Below are 21,024 nucleotides of genomic sequence, written 5' to 3' on the forward strand. Positions count from 1 at the left end.
ATAGTCTCCATATAATAACGGGACCCAGAGAAGAGGAGGGAGAAAGAGAGGGAGAGAAAGCTTTAGGCTTCATGTGATAAAGAGACCCAGAGAAGGGGAGAGAGAAAGAGAGGGGAGAGCGAGCGGTTTAGGCCTCATAAGATAACACACCCGGGGAAGAGGAGAGAGAAAGCGAGAGGGAGAGAGAGTTTTAGGCTCTATATGATAATAACAATTGACACCCAGGGGAGAGAGAGTGAGAGCTTAAGGCTGCATAGCATAACGATACCCGTGAGCGAAAAAGGCTCCGTATGACAACGAGACCCAGCGAAGAGGAGATAGAAAGAGAGCTTTAGGTTCCACATGATAATGAGACCCAGAGAAGAGGACACAGAGAGAGAGAGAGAGCTTTGGGCTCCATATGATACCGAAACCCAAGAAACCCAAGAGAGAGTGATGAAGAGAGGGGAGAGAGCTTTAGGTTGCATACGATAATGAGACTCAGAGAAGAGGAGAGAGAGAAGTGGAGAGAGAGAAGAGAGAGAGAGAGAGAGAGAGAGAGAGAGTTTTTTATGTTCCATATGATAATGAGACACAGAGAGAGAGAGAGCTTTAGGCTCCATCTGATAATGAGACCCAGAGAAGAGGATAGAGATAGAGCTTTGGGCTCCATATGATAACGAGACCCAAAAGAGAGTGACGGAAAGAGAGTGAGGGAGAAAGAGAGAGAGGAGGGAGAGAATGAGTGAGATAGAAACAGAAAGAGAGGGAGAGAGTTCCAGTCTCCACCTGATAACGAGGCCCATAAGAGAGAGATTTTTAGTCTCCATCTGATCAGGAGACGGAAGAAAGAGAAAGAGAGAGAGAGAGAGAGAGAGAAGACGATGGAGTTCTCATTGTGGACTGGTTTGCCGGAGTTTTGGGCAGAGTACTTGACGGGGATGCTGAAGCCGGTGGCAGCGCTGGCAGTGGTGGCCCTGGCCATCGTCCTGTCCATAGTGCAGCGGCTTGGCCTGGAGGGAGAGATGGCCTACTCCATCTTCAGAGCCTTTCTCCAGCTCTCTGTCATCGGCTTTGTCCTCGACTTCATCTTTAAGCAGAAAAACGCTGCCTGGATTCTCCTCGCATATCTCTTCATGGTGGGCAAACCCTTCCTCCATCCATCCAACCATCTATCTATTCATCCATTTACCTATTTAGACATTCATCTATGCATCCATCCCTCCATCTATCTTGCATCCTATCTATCTAGAGGAGTTGCATCTCTCCATTATTCCATGTCAGTCCATAACTGTCACTAGTATTCATTCATTTATCTATCTATTCATCCATCTAGCCACATATCTATCTGGAGGACTTACATCTGTCCATTATTCCATCTCAGTCCATAACTGTCCCTAGTAGCCATCTATCCATCCATCCATCCATCCATCCATCCATCCATCTAGCCACCTATCTATCTGGAGGAATTGCATCTCTCCCTTATCCATCCATGAATCCCTCTATATATCTATATATCCATCTTGTTGGGTTTAATCTTGAGATTTGGGAGTTACTAGTGGAAGCTATGGACTGACATGAAAAAATGGAGAGATGCAACTCTAGAGAATCCTGAAGTTGCTTATTCCATGATTTTAGAATTTCTTTCAAAGTTTTCTTAATAAAGGTCCTTTGAAAACCCCTATCAATGGTCTGTAAATGAGCATGTCTGTGTTTGATGAATCAAAAAGTAAAATCTACCCTTTCTTCAATCTCCCTCACTCTCTTCTCTAGTACGTTCTCTTTGAATCAACAAGCAGAAAGCCTTCTTATTCCAACATATACATACATGCATCCATCTATTTATCTATCTACCTATGTAATTATCAATTGAACTTACTGGTGGAATGGGTTTGTTGCAGGTTTCAGTCGCCGGGATCACGGCGGGACAGAGAGCAAAGCAAGTGCCACGAGGAAAGTTCATCGCCAGCACTGCCATTCTCGCTGGAACTGCAACAACAATGTTCCTGCTGGTGGCGCTTAACGTGTTCCCTTTCACTCCGAGGTATATCATTCCCGTGGCAGGGATGATGGTCGGCAATGCCATGACAGTCACTGGCGTCACCATGAAGAAGCTCAGGGAGGATCTCAAGCTTCAGAAGGGCTTGGTGAGTCCCTTTTTCAAAATTAACTTTGAATTCTGGGTATTGGCTTATTCCATGTCGTGTGGGTGTTGATTCTTGGGCTTGAATGGTTGATGTTTTTAAGAATATACTTGAATACTTGGGCAACAAAGTCGTTGAATTTTTTTATAACTAGCTTACCCCCTTCCTTTCGTGCCAGATTGACTGCCCAGAGATACCAGATTTTGGTTTTTTTGTATGCTTTTAGATGATAACATGGCCAGATTTTACAGAAGAGATTTCAATTTGTGTACCAATGTCTCTGATTCTCAGTCCATGCAATATTGAGGGCCTAAGGAAATCAAAAGTTAGACTTTGGTGGACAAGTGGCCTTGAAACAAAAAACACATGTGTCTCTTCACCTATGCTATATTGACAAAGTAGAGAGATCTGGGGTTTGACTTTGTTGGGCAGGAGGTGACATGGTAATTTAGTGAAACTATTGACTTTTTTGTGTTCAACCCCTGCTTTAGAGGTTAGACGTTGATGGGCAGGTTGGTGACATAGTAAGTTTGTCAAAAGATTTACTCTAACCTTTGTACTAAAGCCGTTGACATTTTAAGAGTTGACTTTAATGATCATGTTGTGACAAGGTAAATTGGATAGATTTTCACTGACCTTGAAGGGACAAGTTAAAAAATTTTCCTAATTACTCTTTGTTTTCTAGTTCTGTGATGTTTGATTGAGCAACATGGCAATGTGTTGATTTTGTGGCAGGTTGAGACAGCACTAGCTTTGGGGGCGACTCCCCGCCAGGCAACACAGGTGCAGGTGAAGAGGTCATTATCAATTGCGCTTTCACCTGTCTTGGACAATGCAAAGACGGTGGGGTTGATTGCCTTGCCTGGAGCCATGACGGGCCTGATCATGGGAGGGGCGTCTCCTCTTGAGGCCATCCAACTACAGATAGTCGTCATGAACATGCTCCTTGGAGCCTCCACCATCAGCAGCATTGTCTCCACCTACCTCTGCTGGCCAGTCTTTTTCACCGATTCCTACCAGCTTAATGAACCAGTCTTCTCTCTATAAACATTATTATTTCCATCTCCCTATCTCTTTATCGCCACAGAGAGTCATAGGACTTAATGTGAGAAATCAAGCAGGCTCAAGAAGAACAAGATGAGGGAAGAGATGATAAGGGGGTAGAGAGAGAGAGAGAGATGGTTAGAGATTGATGTATTTCCACAAAATTTTTGTTTGCATTGATTTGTATTGATATTAACATATATTATATCTAATATAGAAAGTACTTATGTGTCTTAATCCTACCCGTTATAATTAATTAAAATAGTTATATTTAGATGCAATCCTACCGTTAGATTATTTCCTATATTGGTTAAATCCTCACTGTCTCTCTTTAATCCTATATATGTTTAATCTTACATTGAATCCTAGCCGCTAGTCCCATAACGAGTATAAGGGACATGTTTTTTAATTCTTACTAGCTCATCTTAAAATTAAATCATATTGGTCTACATTATGTTCTTTGTCGCGGCTAACAAGGTTTTGAATTGCTGACTCTTTAAAGCCCCGAGTTAAGCGCAAGCTTGGAGACATTGAGCTTATACTTGATCAAACTGAACCCTGATTTCCTGAGTGACTTTGTCAGTGCATCAGCTGAAAACAAGCCAAATTTGAATATTCATTGTCGTAGTTTGTTCTCTCATAAAGTGGAAATCTATCTCAGCATGTTTTGTTCTTTTGAAACACATAATTGTAGCTAGATGCTGTCAAACCACAGAATTGGTGGTAATGATGTGTCCACATTCATTTTGTTCAAGAGAGACTGAATCCACAGTATTTCTGAGGTATGAATGGTTTTCTTTATATTCTGCATCCGTGTTTGATCTGGGGATGGTTGGTTTCTTTAAAGAGCTCCAAGAAATAAGATTTCCCCTAAAATATGCTAAAAGGGTGCCTGTGGTTCATCAGTCAGCACTATCTCTTGCCCAATCTGCATTACTAAGTGTGTTAATAGTAACCTGCAGAAGATGCTTCCTTTTAGATAGTGAAGAAGATGCTTCCTTTGGGGAGAGAAAATAACTGTAAATTTGGAAATATTCATAAAACAAATCTGAATAAAAAATAAATTTTAGATCTTGGATCTGGGTTGAAGATGACAGAATGTCATAACCTGGGTTCTCTCCTTCATAGGTGGAGTGGTCGCATCCATTAGTGTGACTTGGTCATGTAAGCCAAAAATTCATCTACTATAGAAACTGGGGAAGGAAAATATTCTATAAACTTTATCAGATCATACATGTTTATAACTTGTAGAGTTGCACTTTTCCATGTTTGGTAGTTGGTGAGTTTCAAGAAGATTGTTGCTTCTGTCTAAATAACCGCTAGAATTTGTCCCATTGTTTCCGTGCAGATCTGACTCAAGGATCTGGAAGAAGAGGCTGGGGCAAAAGAGATTTCTTCAGCTATCTTGAATCCCTTTATGGCTCTGGTACCATGAAATAACTCGAACAGGCTCAAGAAGAACGAGAAAATGATAGAGAATATAACAAGAGAGAGACTGTTAGAGATTGTTGTATTCTACAAAATATATTGTTTACATTGGTTAATACTTCTAAACATGTACTATATTGTAATACATAGGCTAATACTTACTAAATATGTTAAAATCATTTCTCATTTCTAACATATAATATATCTAATATCAGAATCATTTCTATGTCTTAATCCTATCAGGTAAAATTTGTTAGAAAAGGGTATATCGACGCGCAATCCTACCATTGGATTATTTCTTTTCTAGATTGAATCTTCAATGTCTATCTTTTAAAAATATTTATGTTTATCCTTACTTTGAATCTTAGTCGTTAATCTCGTAATGAGCATATGGGTTACATGTTCAATTGTTACTAGCCAATCTTAAAATTAAATCCTATTGGTCCACATAGTACTATGTGTTTCTGGATGGGCTGCAAACAAGGTAACAAGTTGCCGACTCCTTAACAATATTAGCATCCACACAATCTCTTCACCTGGCCCTTTGTTTTGCAGGAGCTGGTTTCAAGCTTTTGTTACCTCATTTTCTTTGTATAGGTCAACGAGAGACATGCATACAGTTTACCCATCACTATTTATCAGACCTGAATTAAGCAAATTGTCTCATGACTCACTAATTCCTCTTTTTTTATTTTTCTGCATCATGGAGGGTACCTGGGTCCTAAATGAAACATTCCCAGGCCCCAAGGGAATGCCAAAAGCCATCTGTCATGTCATTAGTCATCATGACAAATCTGTCACAGATGACATTTTTAGCCCCATGATAGTAATGAGTGACATGAAAAATACCCATGACGGGAAACCTGATGGTGATGGATGGCCTCTCACAGGTGACACGACAAGACGGTCACCATGGATGACAATGGTGACGGAATTTTAAACAATGAAAAAGGGGGGAAAGGGGAAATGAAATTATTTTATGTTCAGAATAAAGTAGAGATATGGTGGTTGAAATTAAAATTTTAACATTGTTAAAATATTTATTAATACATTAGTAGATAATATGTATATCTTTCAGAAAGAGAGAGAGAGAGAAAGAGAGAGAGTGGGAGAGAGAGAGAAAAAGGAAGATCAAGAGAGAAAGAGAGTAGGGAGGAACACATCTCGGATGTGACGGCTCAAACGTGACAGGATAGATGATGAAAGGCGATGGATGAGAGCATTACGAGATTGTCGTGTCTCCCATCCCATCAAGCGCCCCATGATTTTGTAAAAGATCTGTCATGTTTTTGCCACCCATGACTACAGTCTCCTTCTGTTCTCGCACTCTCCCTCTCTCACTCAGACTCTCCATCTCTCTCTCCCTTCCTCTCTTGGTCAATCTCCCTCTTTTGGTCACTGCCTCTCTCCCTCTCTTCCTCTCTTTGCGAATCTCCCTCTACCTCCCTCTCTCTCTCTTCATCTATATCTCTCTACCTCCCTCTCTCTCTCTCTTTCTTCATCTATGTCCCTCTTACCTCCCTCTCTCTTCATCTCTATTCCTCCACCTCTCTCTCTCCATCTCTGTCACTCTACCTCCCTCTCTCTCTCTTCATCTCTGTCGCGCTACCTCCCTCTCTCTCTCTTCATCTCTATCCCTCTCCCTCCCCCTCTCTCTCTCTCACTTCATCTATGTCCCTCTTCCTCCCTCTCTCTCTCTCTTTTCATCTCTATCATTTTCAATGTCTGCTCTCTCTTCCACCCTCTCTCCCTTCTCTCTCTCTCTCTCTCTCTTCATCTCTATCCCTCTACCTCCCCCTCTCTCTCTCTCACTTCATCTATGTCCCTCTTCCTCCCTCTCTCTCTCTCTTTTCATCTCTATCATTTTCAATGTCTGCTCTCTCTTCCCCCCTCTCTCCCTTCTCTCTCTCTCTTCCCCCCCCCCTCTCCCTCTCTCTCCTCTCTCCCTTCTCTCTCTCTCCTCCCACCTCCCTCTCCTTTTGCTCTATTTCTTAGTCCCTGGTGCATAGGTCAAAAACCCTCCACATCTTTGTTTTAATGGACTTGACATGCCACAAGAGCTGAGGATCTCAGCCTCTTGCTTATTTTCTTCTTCCTCATCTCTCTCTCTCTATCACTTCAATCCGAGCAGTAATTGCAAAGCCAAGAATATGCAGACTTCAGAACTCGGAGCTCGCCCGAAAGCAAATCTCTGGCCATTTCTATTCTGCAGGGCCATTCACTTCTACCAGGGGCAATGGCGACGTACCGTAGAGACTACAGTATTTCACCAATTAAAGAAAATATAAGCAAACAGCAGTAGGCAGTGGTGTCTCATCAACTAAAAAATAGTTTTCCTACCATAGAAAGTATGAGAAATTTTGGGCCAGAGATTTACCTGGAGAGAAACATCATATCTCTGAATCATGGAGGTGATCTGGGAGAGTAAGATCCGATGGCCCGTAATTTCTCTGGTTCTGTTCTTCAGAGGGCGTCGAGCAAGGCGCCCGTCATTTTCAGAAGCTTCCACATTCATCTCTTCCAACTCTGAAAAGCAGCATCTTAAAAATGTCAGGAGTACACAAAGATTAGGTGTAAAAATAGCTTCATGGGTAGGAATCAGAATGAGATGATAACCGTCAAGCGAGTTGGCAGATAAGACCCTCACAAATGCACGGAGGGCAGGGGGGATGCCCTTGCCGCTTCCATGGACAACCTTCACTTCTCTGAACAAAATTAAAATTTTGAAAAATAAAAGATAGATGTTAAGAAAACAATAAGAAACCATACAGCTCTTGGTTATGAGGTCCAAGTTTTTGAACATGAGCTCTCCTGCTTAAAGATTTTATGGCAAGAGTCTGATTAATAATATACAAGTTTTGTGATACAATCTCGATCGTACCTGTTAAAGTACAACATCCTGCTTAAAGATGAAAAGTAGAGCCCTAGCTATCAGCTATAGCTTTTAGAACAATTGGTAAGCACTTGAATCGAACATGGTATCAGAGCCAGGTTGCAAGTTCAAGTCCCAGAACAACACACTGCATGCTTGGGCCATAAATAGGCCAAGGTAGGTGTTGTAGGGGAGTGTTGAAGCTTAAAGATGAAAAGTAGCATCCTTGCTATCAGCTATAGCTTTTAGCACAGTTGGTATGTGATACGAGCCAAATTAGGCAATATAAACCGAAAAGACAGAGGAAGCAAGATATAGCAAGGCTTCCAAATTCTGGCAGGTTCGTTGAAGTTAAATAAGGAGGGAGGCACCCTCAAGAGGGGGGGAAGAAGTTGGGAGATTTTGACAGCAGAGGAGATCCTCTGAAGCTGAAGAGAGAGGCCAATCCGGCCAACCTCTGGTGGGCGACCAGCTGATCCAGCCTTGCTGGAGTTCTTTTTACTATTTCCTTTGTCTTGTTGAGTCAGTGTTCGTCTTTTGGGGTTTTTCCAGTGATTTCATCGTTCCCTCTGTCGGGAGCTAGCTGTCGGAACTATAACGGAGTCAATCACTTGTTTTTTTTGGATTTTACGGGCGGTTTATATATATACATATTGCTTACGGAGGTGATACAAAGGCGAGGAACCTATCAGTATGCGCTTGAATCCAGCAGTATCTTAAGCCTACCAAGGGTATTGTCCTATCTTGTCCCTTTCCCATGCGTCCCTTTAATAGTTGTAGCACCCTTGCAGAAGGGCAGGAAATAGTCTAATATCTTGTAGTGGGATTCTGAATCGACTTTTGCCATCAATGTAGTCTGCTGACAACGTCTACCCCGCTGTATCTCTTTCCCTCGTCCACTCCGCCAGTTAACAATGTCATGTAGTCTTGGCGACGTCCATCGCATTGTATTTCCCTGTCTATGCCGCTCACAAGACGAACCTCATCAGTTCGTTTAATTTGCAACCTACATCCACTGCTCCTTAAAGAGCATACAAAGATATCTTTCAAATCTAACCTAGAGTTTGCAATCGCAACATTTAAAGGTTTTGAAAAGAAATAAGTCCTGATGAACTCTGAAGATCAATAGATAAGAATACATTATGTTTTGTGTAAGTGTTTATTTTGCAGCTGAATCTCCGGGTACACGCTAGGGTTTTACTCCAAAAACAAGTAACAACTTTGAGTACAGATATGGGGACCGATTGTTGTGTAACAGAAGCTACAAGATAATACAAGGAAAAACCATAATATATAGATTATACATACACCACGAAAATTTACAGTTTATGTTGTTGATTATTTCAGTTACAAGAAACCTAGGAAAAAAAGCAATTCAGCCATCCAGAACGCACTCTAATTGTCAAACCGGCTACCATAAGATAGGGTCATCATTATGTAAGTCCTCATTCATCATATATTATACCGACAAGAAAAGATATGGCTGCCACAACGCACAAATGTTAAATGATTTTTATTTATCTCAACTTGAGATAGAAAAGAAAGAGCAGACAAACAGTATACTTGATTGTGAAGGTGCCTCGATCATGTTTTGAGGTTCCATTTTCTAGTCTTGGCATGCAATGTTTCTGCAGAAGCTCACACTTCACACTGTACAGGGGATCATCTTGTGGTACATCCATTGATATTTGAACCTGCATGAAATGCACATTATTTTTCATGAAGTTTGGGAAATTAAGGACCAAATAACACGTGACCAGTATTATCATGGTAAACTATATATTATGCTATAAGTTTAAAGTTGAGGAGATTTGGTATGTTCAGATTGCGAACTGTTCTCAGAGGAATTTCTGGCATTTTCCCGTAAATTATGTAGCTCACCTCTGAGGGAAGTGAAAATATTGGTTGTGGGATTGGCTCCTACAACAAAAGATACTTCTAGACCTGTTAACATTGGGTATCTTCTCTCTTTGATATCTTATAAAGACCTTTGGTACGTTTCGGTCAAGGATGATATTGAAAGACATCGAGAGAGATAGAGAGAAAGAAATCTACCAAAGGTCTTTGTCAGATGTCAAAGAGAGGAAACGAAGGAATTTAATTTAAGACCCATATAGGCCTATATCTTGAGATCTTGCAACTAAAATGTGGTGCGCTCTGAGATTTAGATACACAGCGAATATTTACAGCAAAGTGACATATCTAAAACGAGTGCCATACTGATGAGCAGTCTTTTGGGGTGAACTGACTCTGTCAGGAACAATCTTTGTTGGATTTGATGACACAAAAGCCATTAAAAATGTATGTATGGTTGTTTCCAACCTCCAGCATCAGAATTTCAGAATTTGACTTCATCAATAATTTCAGAATTTGATTTCAGAATATGGTCGTTAGCCTGGCCTTCCTCTCCTTGCAGCGGCGGATGTAGCTGACAGTTAGAGTTTGAAGACAAAAAGAACAAATTGCTACTTCGATAGTTTTTACCCATACTTATGGGTTTTACAAGTGGGCCTGAACACTATTGGGCCCATTACATAATGAGTAACCTGAGAAGGGCAAGAAGGGAAAGTTAAAGAAATAAAGACATAAACAAAAAGAAATATAACTCGCCGACTGACACTTTCAAAAGTGTGATTGTGAAAATAGCTCCTCAGTTTGAGGTTATACAATTCAGGAGCCACAGACAACTTTTATAAAGTTGTGCTGAAGAGGCAGGAAACAGGAATGGGTGCACACTGCTGGCCCTTATCAACTAATATTTGATGAAATCAATGACCGGAACTGCTTGCCCAGTAGAGGCAGCAGCCGCGGTGTTGGGGGGGACTGCTGGCCCTAAAAAGACACTTGAAGCAGCACTGGACATGACAACTGAGATGGTGGTTGTGAAGGATACAGCTGCTTTGACTGCTGCCATGGCGGCTTTGACCTACATGACTATGCCGGCCGGAGCTGAAGCAGATGTAACAGCTTTGGCACATGCAGTGAGCCTGATATTGTCTGCAATATGTCTAAATTTGCAGAGCTAATTTATAAGCAAACTTCTTGATGTTGCTTGAACCACTGATAAAAAATTACTATTCAAGATAGAGCCAAAACATGCATCTACTGTAATCTTGAGATCCGTCAGTCATGGAAAGGGAACCCGCCTCTGTATAGAGGAATTAGTCCAGTGCTGCCACATCTATGAAGTTGAGAAATACAGACTAAGTCGAAGCATTCACATTTAGGGCTTGGGTTCTGGCAGAAGTAATGTCAACAAGACTGAGGTACCCATTGGGATTTTAACATGTAACAGCCAGAAGTTCAGAGTCAGTTATTGCAAGGATCTTGATTCATCATAACCTTTATAATGGGGTGCCCATTTGTTTTTTTTTTTTTTTTTTTTTTTGAATAATATAGAAGATCACCCAGCTTGGTGACCCTCCGTACACGTGGACGTGGACGGGTCTAGGCCAAAAAGCAAAAGCCCATCCTTCCGCCCATACCCACCACCTCATCCAGGACCAAACCAACAAAAAACCAGTCTCTCTACATCATTTTTTGCCCTTTCCACCGACATTGCCGCCCCCTTGAAAACAACCTCGTTGCTGTGAGACCATATCGCCCAAAGCACCGCGAATCTCAACCCCCCCTCCTTGTCATTCCTCTGCTTGCGCCGCGGCAGTGTGGTCCATAGCTGGGAGCTCGATGTAACCTCTGCCAGCCCCTGGCTAGCCCATAGCGCCCGAGCAAGCCGACAATGGAAGAACAGATGCTCGCACTCCTCTTCCTCCTCCGTACACACAAAGCATAATGAAGATTCAGCCGGAAAGAACCTTCGCCGTCTCGCACGGGTCATTGTTCGCTTCCTGGCGAGCATCCATACAAACACCCTAACCTTTAGGGGAATCTTTTGCCTCCAGATTGAGCGACATGCCCCTAAGATGATTGGGTCCTCATAGTGGTGTGGTCTCAAAGTCTGGTAAACACCTCGGCTGGAGAACGGACCCGATGCCCATACCCATCCATCTGTCGTCCCCTCCATTGGCCTCCAGTTGCTCAGAGTTTGCTGAAGGCTTAAGAAATCCTCCACCCGTTGACTAGATAAGATGGCCGCAAAAGTTGGACACCACACTCCATCCCAACACTCTTCCACCAAGGCATGCCGGTGACGGGCAAGGGAATAAAGGCGAGGGAACAGATCACAGAGTCGTCCATGCGACGACCAATTGTCCGTCCAGAACCTGAAGCCGGCGCCATTCCCCAATTGGGCCCGGAAAAACTCCTTGAACACTGTCCATATCTTCCTCAGCCCTCTCCAGAAAGCCGACTCCCCTCTCACATTACGCATCAACTTCTCCCAATCCAAATTGGATCCGTATCTGTCCCTCACCACCTCCTTAATCAAGTCATCCTCCGGTTCCACAATCCGTCTAACCCATTTCGTCAATAATGCCACATTTAGAGTATTTAGGTCAGGCACCCCAAGTCCCCCCTGTTTAGTTGGTGTGCAGATGTCATTCCATGAAACCAGCGCCATGACCCGTCCTTCCCCCGCATTTGCTTCCTTCCAAAAAAATCTCCGCATGATCCCGCTCAGGCGTTTCTCAACACCCACGGGGATTTTAAACACGGATAGATAAAAAGTTGGAATTGCTGATAATACAGATCGCAGAAGCACTTGTTAAATCTAGTGTCTTGTCCATTGCTTCCAATGTTTGAATCTTGGCTGCATGATTTGCCACGGTATACCATGAGGTCATACAGTATTTGAATAATTCAGTCCAGAATTACCTCAGTGTTAGTTTTTAGACCTTTGAGGCCCATCGTTTAGTTTGCCATGCTCTGTTACCGCTTGATGGAATCCCTTAAAGAGATCCATTGAAATCATAGAGCATTTGACTTCTTAAAACCCAAGAAGAGAAATGCAGCTCTAGACCAAGAAAGAGAAACCTTCACAAATGACTTCATCCATGAGCCTCTATTACACCTAGATATGTGTACCCTATTTATCCATTAAACGATTTGTTACTGTCCATTCTCGAGGGGACTCTATCAGAGAGAAGTCCTCTCTCACAGAATCAAAACTGATTGTTCTAACACTGATCATCCAAAGGAAGTTGTCATTCCGACTTCTAGGCTTTATAATGCAATTCTCAAGGAGGTTAGTTGATTTGTGCACGTTGGCCAGCCCACTTCTACTTCTAGCAAGAATAGCTGCTAGGAGTGGTTCATCATAATTTTACTGGATTAGAACCAAAAACTCTTAAATTATTGTACTTCTTGAACTAATTTATCTTGAATTCTTTTTTCACAATCGTGAGTAGTTGGGGAACCGTCGTTTGAGAAAAATTTTGCTGGAGAAAAAATTCCAATACCTGATCATACTTGTTGTCCTTAAGTGTAAAGCCAAAGTCTAACAAGAGGGTAGCATTGGGAAATTTCCCGTATCTTATCAGGACCTGAAACCAAAATCTCATTTTAATTTTATGAAAAATACGAGATAGCTGAAATAATAGGATTCTACCATTTAAAAAAACTCAAATAGAGGGAGGAAGTAAGATAGAACAAGTGGATGCAAGATAGCTCGGCACTTCTCTCATTCAAGCACATCCAAATTATAAAAGAACACTGAAAATGTCCGTTTAAGTATTTAAGATAAAGAACACAAGCATTCAATAAAAGCAAAGCGAATCACAGCTAACCTGCTCCCCTGCTGCATAATCACGTGCAGAAATGACCTGCATACAAACCAAAACAAAAGTGACGAGTATAACTTCAAATTGATAAACATTTGATAAGTCGAATGAAATGTCTAATCAATAAAAGAACAAAGCATGACACACCTCAGAAGTTTCACTGTCTTCATTACTCATCAGAACATTCTCTGAGTTCCCATCATGATTTAAAAAATCTGCAAATGGAATCTAGAATCTCGATAACTTTCATTTTTTCTCTTTTTGTAGATGATTAATCCAACCGATCGTATTGATCACAACTCGAAAGGGGTTAATACCAAAGATACGCCCTTTGAGGTTCCCCATGCCCGTGATCCAACTGCAGCATTGAAAAGGAATAAAGACTCAAATACACTGTATATTGCAAGATTTGAAAATGTTGTACAAATTACTATTCCTAGATGCATGCCATTGGAAATCTAAAAAACGATGAAGAACAAAATCCTTCCGACAGTGACTGGTTGAATTGAGCACATGAATGATATTAATATATTTCTTTGGGTCAATTTCATATGCCTTATTTTGAATTTCTAGACATATTTTCTCTGATCCGGTTATGGGGCAATACCACATCCAGAAATAAGGAATCGTCCTCATAAGGAATTTTAAACCCCACCCAAAAGATTGAAAGTCATGAGATTCTCTTTCTGATGTTAGCCTTTGCACCTGTGCTAACACATGAGCGTAGAGAAAAAAGCAGGGTCAGGGATTAGGATCCAGATTCTGAAAAAATTCCAAATAACTCTGAGAAACAAATCAAGAAAAAACTGTTTAAATTAATTCGAACAAAAATGCACCATATCCACTTAAAAGAAACATGGTAGTCTAATTTTATGACTAGACTTTTTATGTATTTATTTCTGGTTTAAACGACTGTGTGTGAACTTCTTCCTAGTTAACCGTTTTAAGGAAACCCTCTCCTATATAAGATGGGAAAAACCTGTCAATTCAATTGTCACTAGATTTTGAGAAAGTTTTGATGAAATTTCAAACACTAAAAGATACATTGTATAATAACCCAATTGCATCATACTTAGCAGTGTAAAGGTCATTTCCCAGTATACATCAAATTCTGATATATGCTGACTTAGAGTATGTGATACAAGCCACATTAGGAAATATACATGGAAAAGGCAAAGGGGAAGGCTCATATTGCAATGCTTCTAAATTTAGATATGGGCGATCAAATTAAATAAGGGGGAGCTGATAAGTCCCAATCAAGAACGTATCAAACAAAGAAGAGGAGGGCTACTTCTACTCACGCCACACATGCGGATTGAACTGGCACGTGTGAGCATTTGAATAAGCGCAGGAAAGGGCGCCGAAGCGGGAGGCTATAAATAGCGGAGAGGCGACAAGAAGAGGGGCGGTTATTTTTGCTTTTGTGAGCCACAGGAGATCCTCTGTTGCTGGTGCTGCCCGATCCGGACAGCGATTCTCCCGATCCAGGGAGTCTTCTCTATCTTTTACCGATTGTCCTCTTCTATTGTGATTCTTGAACTTTAAAATCGAATTTGAGTTGGAATTGGGAACGTACCTCCCTTGGTTGATTGTGATGAATGTTGGTTGATCCTTCGATCTGAGATCAGAGGGCCAGTTACGTACTTCTCATTACGGCATTGTATTAGTAAGATCCGTCGAGTTCTTTAGGATCTTAACAGGAGCACCCTCAAGAACGGCAGGAAAAAGTTGGAATTTTGTGACAGCCGAGGAGATTATCCAAGACTGAGGAGGGAGACCCATCCGATTGATCTCCATGAGGGTGCCCAGCTGATCCAGCCACGTCTGGAGTCTTTTCTTTTTCATCGTTTTCTCTGTTATCTGCCCTCTCTGTTCTGTTCCCGACATTCTCCCTTCGGAGTTAATGAACTTATCTTTTGTTGAGGAGCAGCAGTTGTCACTTCCTTGGGTTATTCTCTTTGTTCTCATCACGCCATTTACTACCTATTGTGATACGAGGAAGAGTACCGTAACAGTATGCAGGTCTAGAACCTCTATGAAAAGTTGCCCAAGCGTCACCAAGTCCTAATTTGAGTATACAGATGACTAGTTTATTATCCCATGCTATATTTATCATCTACCAAGCATCTCATTAATTAGCTATGAGTAAAGTGAGTTCGAGAGGAAAAGCCCACCTACCTATGGCGTAAGCATGCATAAAACTCTTCAATGAGACAAGTCCGAAGTACCCAACATAGTGGTCAAATATCTGGAAAAAGCACAGAGCAAGAGAGAAATAACTGAAATAACTGAAGGAAATTCATAACCATGTAAAGATTGAAACAAAGAAAGGACAAATTGCAGATTTGATCAAGAAATGCAAAAATGAACTGAGCCATAGATGGGCAGGAAGTAGGGAGATAAACATAGAGTAGCACGACAGTGAGTATTTGATGAATCATCATGATGATACACAAGTACTGATAAGCATATGTATCAAAAAATTAAGAACAAGATTTCAACAAACATATTCACAGCTTGTAGCATATACTGTCGCTGGAGTCCCACTCTACTCAACTTTCTGATTGATATGTGCCTCTTCCACAACTCCCTGATAGCCCAGGCTGAATGCAGCCGCTAGCTCTCTAGAGACCTCTATGCCTTCCACAAAGACCAAATGCCCAGGATGCCTCCTACCGAGGTCCCTCATCTTATTTATAACATTCCTTTCTTCTTTATCTTTACTACCAGTCAAGAACCAATAGTCACTTTGCCATGTCAGTGACATCAGGGCCACCTAGACCCGTGTCTCTCTTTTCCAGGTTATTGGCCCCTCTTTCACGTCTCGGCCTCTTAATCCCAACAGTCAGATGCTTAAGAATGTGTTTCCTCTTCCACATTCACAGGGTGACCTGCACATCTTCCATGGGTTACGAACCCCACAGAAGTATGGGATCTGTAAGGTTGTTCAGATTTTTCGGCATGCGGTATCTTCAAAACTAAATCTGGTAGAAGAAATGAATAAAGCAACAACAGGACTACAAGATAATGGAGGACGTAGAGAATTATGACGGACAAAGCTAATACTTATGTCAATTCCTGTTTAAGAAAATTAGAGAGACTAAAGAATTTCAAGACAGAGAAAAACTTTCCCTGGTGAATGCTTAGAACCAAAACTTTCCCTGATCCAGCATGGAGGAAAGGTTAATTTGTTGATATTGTTGGCCTGAATTTTTATTGAAGGTGTAGGGCTGATGGATGGAAGCATGATAATTATAAGGCAGATAATACATATTTCCCAAAGGATTTAAATTATTAGAAATGCATTCAAAACTTTTTACTGGTGTGGAACAATGCAATACATAATATCCTCGGAAATTTCGTTCAAAGAGGAAAAAGCAAAAAACAAAGAATGACTAAAATGAAGCCGAAATATACATACAGGCTTTGCAGCTAAATATTCCTTCTCAATGCTTGTTCGATGATCATGAACTTCATGGTAAATCTGACTTGATCGAATCATTTCCAACTCATCGTCACTCCAAAATATCTGCCAGAGATCAGGGATCATGCAAACAGCAGCCTCTGTCAGACCAAAAGTAGGTCCCAAAAATTAATTGCCATACAATGAGAGAGAGTAAATAAGACTAATACAAGGTTCTTCACGATTATTTTTCAACCAATCCAGGATGTTAAGAAAATATGGCCGTTGTCATATTTAGCTGTTATGGGCCGGATGGTTAATCAGCCCAAAAAATGGAGCTTTGTACGTGCATTTGAAGTAATGGAAAACGGATTTATTGCCTTTTTTCTAAATCTCTTCTTCCCCCTTGAGTCAGGAAAGCCAAACACTAGGTCAAGAGCCAAATTTCTCTCTCGACAAGAAGGGTAATAGCCACACTTAAAACTAAATCTTTGGTCACGTCAGACCTTTATTTTAAAATCTCAGCTCAATGGTGCCTATTTCCGGTTAAAGGTTGATGAAAAGTGGAAATGATTTGAAATTTTACTTCTCAATGAAATTAATGGATAAATTCGCGCTTTATCTTCACGTTTGCCAAATGCCAGAAAGAGATCAGAAAGCAGTCCCAGCCTCTAATAGAAGGTGGATGATGATGCAGAGGATTCAAACTTTTCATAATTGAGATTCACTTTTTTTTAGCGCAAAGCTAAGCAGAGAACAAAAAAAATAGTCTCCATGTCTCGCGCAGCATTTTCGAATTATTCAGCAAACTATTTGAAAAACTCACCAAACAATGCATTTCATCAAAACCTGGCAACCGGCTTATATAAGGCGCCCAATCAGAACCCTGCAGCACATTTGTGAAAAAAGGAGAACAACAAGTTTGTGATGAGTCATTGAAAAACCATCGAAGAGGTAAGATTTAAAGAATAAAATGCATATTCTATAAGAGACCGTGTAGTACCTGACCACGTCTCATTTCAGCCAGAAGAACAATGGCAAGACGTCCTATGGCACCAACATCATTGCAAATTTGAGGTCTCAAGAAAGATGGAGTGATGTCTGGGCTAAGTTGCTGTAGAGAATACAAAAAAACTAAGACCCACATGTACACGGACATCTGTGAGAGGAATATTTTTTGAAAACTTTGGCGTACTGCACTGTAGGGAACACTCAACATGCACTCTCCGGCATGTATGCGTCGAGATGAGAATAGTGATCTGCATAGAGAATACCCGTCAAATGAGTCAAATGATCGCAATAGTCAGCAAGAATAAATGGTAAATATCTAAGATCCATTTATTCAATAAACGCTCTGGGAATGCAAATAGATCGTCGAAAGTGGAATATGTTGACGAGCATTACCAAAATATTTATGATACACTCTTCTTCAAAGTCCTCACTTAGACCATATCCGTTGGGACAGAGAACTGGAATTTGAATATTAAAATCTTCTATTTTATATTAAAAAAGTGTAGGACATTGAAAACACACAAGAAAGCGAGATTTGTGAGAATAATATCAAAAAGAACTACAATCAGATGGGAACATCATCATCTGTGAGCAACTAGAGTAGCCAAAACTCGTCCATACAATAAACGAAGAACCTGTTGGCGGAAAGGGAGAAGCTTATAACTAGAAATTATGTTTACAAACACCTATATTCGCCTCCCTCTCCATTAATCACTGATCCTTCGGACATTGAAATGATAGCAATACCTGCCGTAAGAGGACCATCCAATGGACAGCATTGACGAAATCTCCCGACCAGATTTCCGGCGCAACCACGGCAAGAACTCAAGCTGGTCATTACTCGACAGATCGGCGCCCTGAAAATTCAAAAAAAAGCTAAAATGACGGTCCGAATTCAGAATTCCGCGCCTCGATTTCGTAAGCATATGATGAAAGAAACAATCAAAAGACAAGGAAATTCACAACAACAGACCTCAGAGGAGATGGAAGCACGAAATTCCATCTTAACGAAGCATGGAAAATCCAGAGGCCGAGTGGAGAGGCCACCCAAGCGAAGACCGCCGAGCAGATTTCCCCCCCTCATCGTTCAAACTCCACCCGCTGCGCCCTCGCTGACTGATTCCTCTGATACAATCCGAAACCACTCAAATTAGTGGTATATATAGCACGCGGTCAATCATATTTGATAGAGTGCAGATTTGTTATGTTCCCCGTTCGACGCCAGGACGAAACGACTCGTCATCTGTATTCGTCATCCATTCGTCATCCCCTGATGTTGTCGACGACGATGATTCTGACGAGGATCAACGCCTTCTATGACGTTGACGGAAGACGTATACAGCATCCTTAACACTGATGACGATGATGCCGCAGAAGGTCAAACCATTCTATGACGTTGACGGAAGACGTAGATGCCTTCTTCGACACTGATGATGATGAAGCCGCAGATGGTATATGACGTTGACGGAAGACGTATATGGCCCCCTCAACACTGATGATGATGACTCTGATGACGGTCAACGCCATGTTATGACGTTGACGTAAGATGTATGTGGCTCCCTCAACACTGATGACGATGACTCTGACGACGGTCAACACCATGTTATGACATTGACAGAAGACGTATATGGCTCCCTCAACACTGACGGCGATGACTCTGACGACGGTCAACACCATGTTATGACGTTGACAGAAGACGTATATGGCTCCCTCAACACTAATGCCGATGACTCTGACGACGGTCAAGGCCATGTTATGACGTTGACGTAAGATGTATATGGCTCCCTCAACACTGATGACGATGACTCTGACGATTGTCAACGCCTTGTATGACGTTGATGGAAGACATAGATAGCTTCCTCAACACTGATAACGATGACGCCACTTCCGGTCAACACTTCCTCCACGATGACATTGAGGACGCTTGACGAGACACTGTTGTCGTCATCGGAGGACCATTTCTCCGCTGAGTGATGACTGGTGAAGTTATTCATGGAGTTCTCTAGTGAGTGGTAATTAGAGTGTTCTCATATGAGTGGCAGGTGCCAGAGTTCTTTGGGCAGAACTAACAGTATCAATGATGATGTTGATGCAGACATCAGCATGAACAGCAACAAAGTTTAGGGACTCTGCAGACAGACAATGTCAATAAATGTTGATAATGATGTCGACGTCAGGTGTCATCATCGTCAGGATGTGATGAAATGGACAAAAGAGTGTTATAAATTTGGAGGAGATTTGAAGACTTTCGTTCCATTCTCCGTTACGAGGTTAGGAGGGATGATTGATGGAAAAATGGATAAAGGATAGTCATCTGTTCCCTAACCTTAGTACTCGCAAATCATCCATTTGTTTTTAGCGGATCATTAATCATTGTAAGGCACGATATCATACTAGTTATTAGATGGGGTTGGATCTCGTTGATCATTGGCAACTCGCATCGAGCTATCTGATGTTCAAGAAATCCATCTGGCCAAGTAAATATGTGTGTGTATATATATATATATATATATATATATATATATATATATATATATATATATATATATTCTGTCTTTTGTGCTTGATCTTGTTCATGGATCTGTGATGTGATTAGAAACTAATAACTTGGTCTTGTAGAAGATGTTGTTATGCATAGCCCTTGATTTCTATCTGTGAATGGCACGCTTGGTTTAGTTGTTTCTCCATATCTTGGAAATTTGTATCTCTTGGGTCCCACGTATCAGGTATTGATGTTTCACTTATATCTTGGGTTGCAACCTTTTCATTGGAAACTGATCGCTCACAGTGCGTAGTGTTTTCTGGTACTTAGTTTGCAAGACTTATGAACTTCTCCGAACAATTTCATAGTTGATTTTTTTGTCGATGTTTGTATGTGTAGATTCATATAAATTTTTCATGGCAGTGAGTGCATAAAATGTACAATCCTATAATGGGTCACATGCAAATGTTCTATTGGTACATGAAACTTGTGTGGGCAAATTTGGTTAACGGTTTTTTCTTATTTATATCTATTAATACTTTTTTCTTAAAAAACTCGTTAACATTAAGAATATCTTTCCATGTCAAATAGATCATTTTGTGTGAACCCCTAGGGCCATGTGTTACTCTAGTTAATAAATCTACTGGTCTAATAACCATTATTTCCCAACCTTATTAACTAACTAAATCAACATGTAGGTTAATTAATCAATTATCAACTTAACTTAATCAATAGGTTTTGTCACCTGTAGTGTCAAGCTACATCTCATCATCTATGAGATACAAAGGATTCTATCAGCTCTTTCATGTAATCTTTTTTTCATCAGTTATCATGTGTGTATAATCCCTCGTCCACTTAACGTACCTAGGATAATATAGGATAAGGTCAACTTATACCCTACACATTCATACTAAAAATTGCTGATGTGTTAGAAAATCATTGAAGAACTCTTCTCTAACATTATATCACCTCAAACAAAAACT

General features: G+C 41.0%; 2 protein-coding genes across 8 annotated transcripts; one reads left to right on the plus strand and one right to left on the minus strand.

The window, feature by feature from the left end:
• The first annotated feature begins 647 nt into the window (after window positions 1-647).
• Window positions 648-3,187, plus strand: ALS3 (aluminum sensitive 3). The gene is made up of 3 exons (XM_078589300.1): window positions 648-1,118; window positions 1,881-2,126; window positions 2,859-3,187. The coding sequence occupies exons 1-3, from the start codon at window positions 864-866 to the stop codon at window positions 3,168-3,170; spliced, it is 813 nt and encodes a 270-aa protein (XP_078445426.1). The 5' UTR covers window positions 648-863; the 3' UTR covers window positions 3,171-3,187.
• Window positions 3,188-6,597: 3,410 nt separating this feature from the next.
• LOC144714543 (SET domain-containing protein) lies at window positions 6,598-18,698 on the minus strand. 7 transcript variants are annotated; one of them, XM_078589294.1, is made up of 16 exons: window positions 18,533-18,698; window positions 18,307-18,416; window positions 17,744-17,807; window positions 17,552-17,662; window positions 17,375-17,434; window positions 16,567-16,674; window positions 15,324-15,393; window positions 13,801-13,855; window positions 13,463-13,503; window positions 13,293-13,360; window positions 13,152-13,187; window positions 12,825-12,908; window positions 9,031-9,161; window positions 7,212-7,300; window positions 6,973-7,121; window positions 6,598-6,851 (listed from the first exon to the last, which is right to left on the minus strand). In XM_078589294.1, exons 1-16 carry the CDS (start codon window positions 18,641-18,643, stop codon window positions 6,714-6,716), a joined length of 1,425 nt encoding a protein of 474 aa, XP_078445420.1. In that variant the 5' UTR covers window positions 18,644-18,698; the 3' UTR covers window positions 6,598-6,713. The 7 variants fall into 7 exon arrangements, with proteins under 7 accessions (XP_078445420.1, XP_078445419.1, XP_078445425.1 ...); XM_078589293.1 differs by having other exon boundaries at window positions 13,753-13,855; XM_078589299.1 differs by having other exon boundaries at window positions 13,753-13,855; window positions 18,307-18,435; window positions 18,533-18,672.
• Window positions 18,699-21,024: the final 2,326 nt, after the last annotated feature.

Source organism: Wolffia australiana, chromosome 17 (genome assembly GCF_029677425.1).
Source record: "Wolffia australiana isolate 7733 chromosome 17, ASM2967742v1".
In the NCBI taxonomy this organism is placed as follows: Eukaryota; Viridiplantae; Streptophyta; class Magnoliopsida; order Alismatales; family Araceae; genus Wolffia; species Wolffia australiana.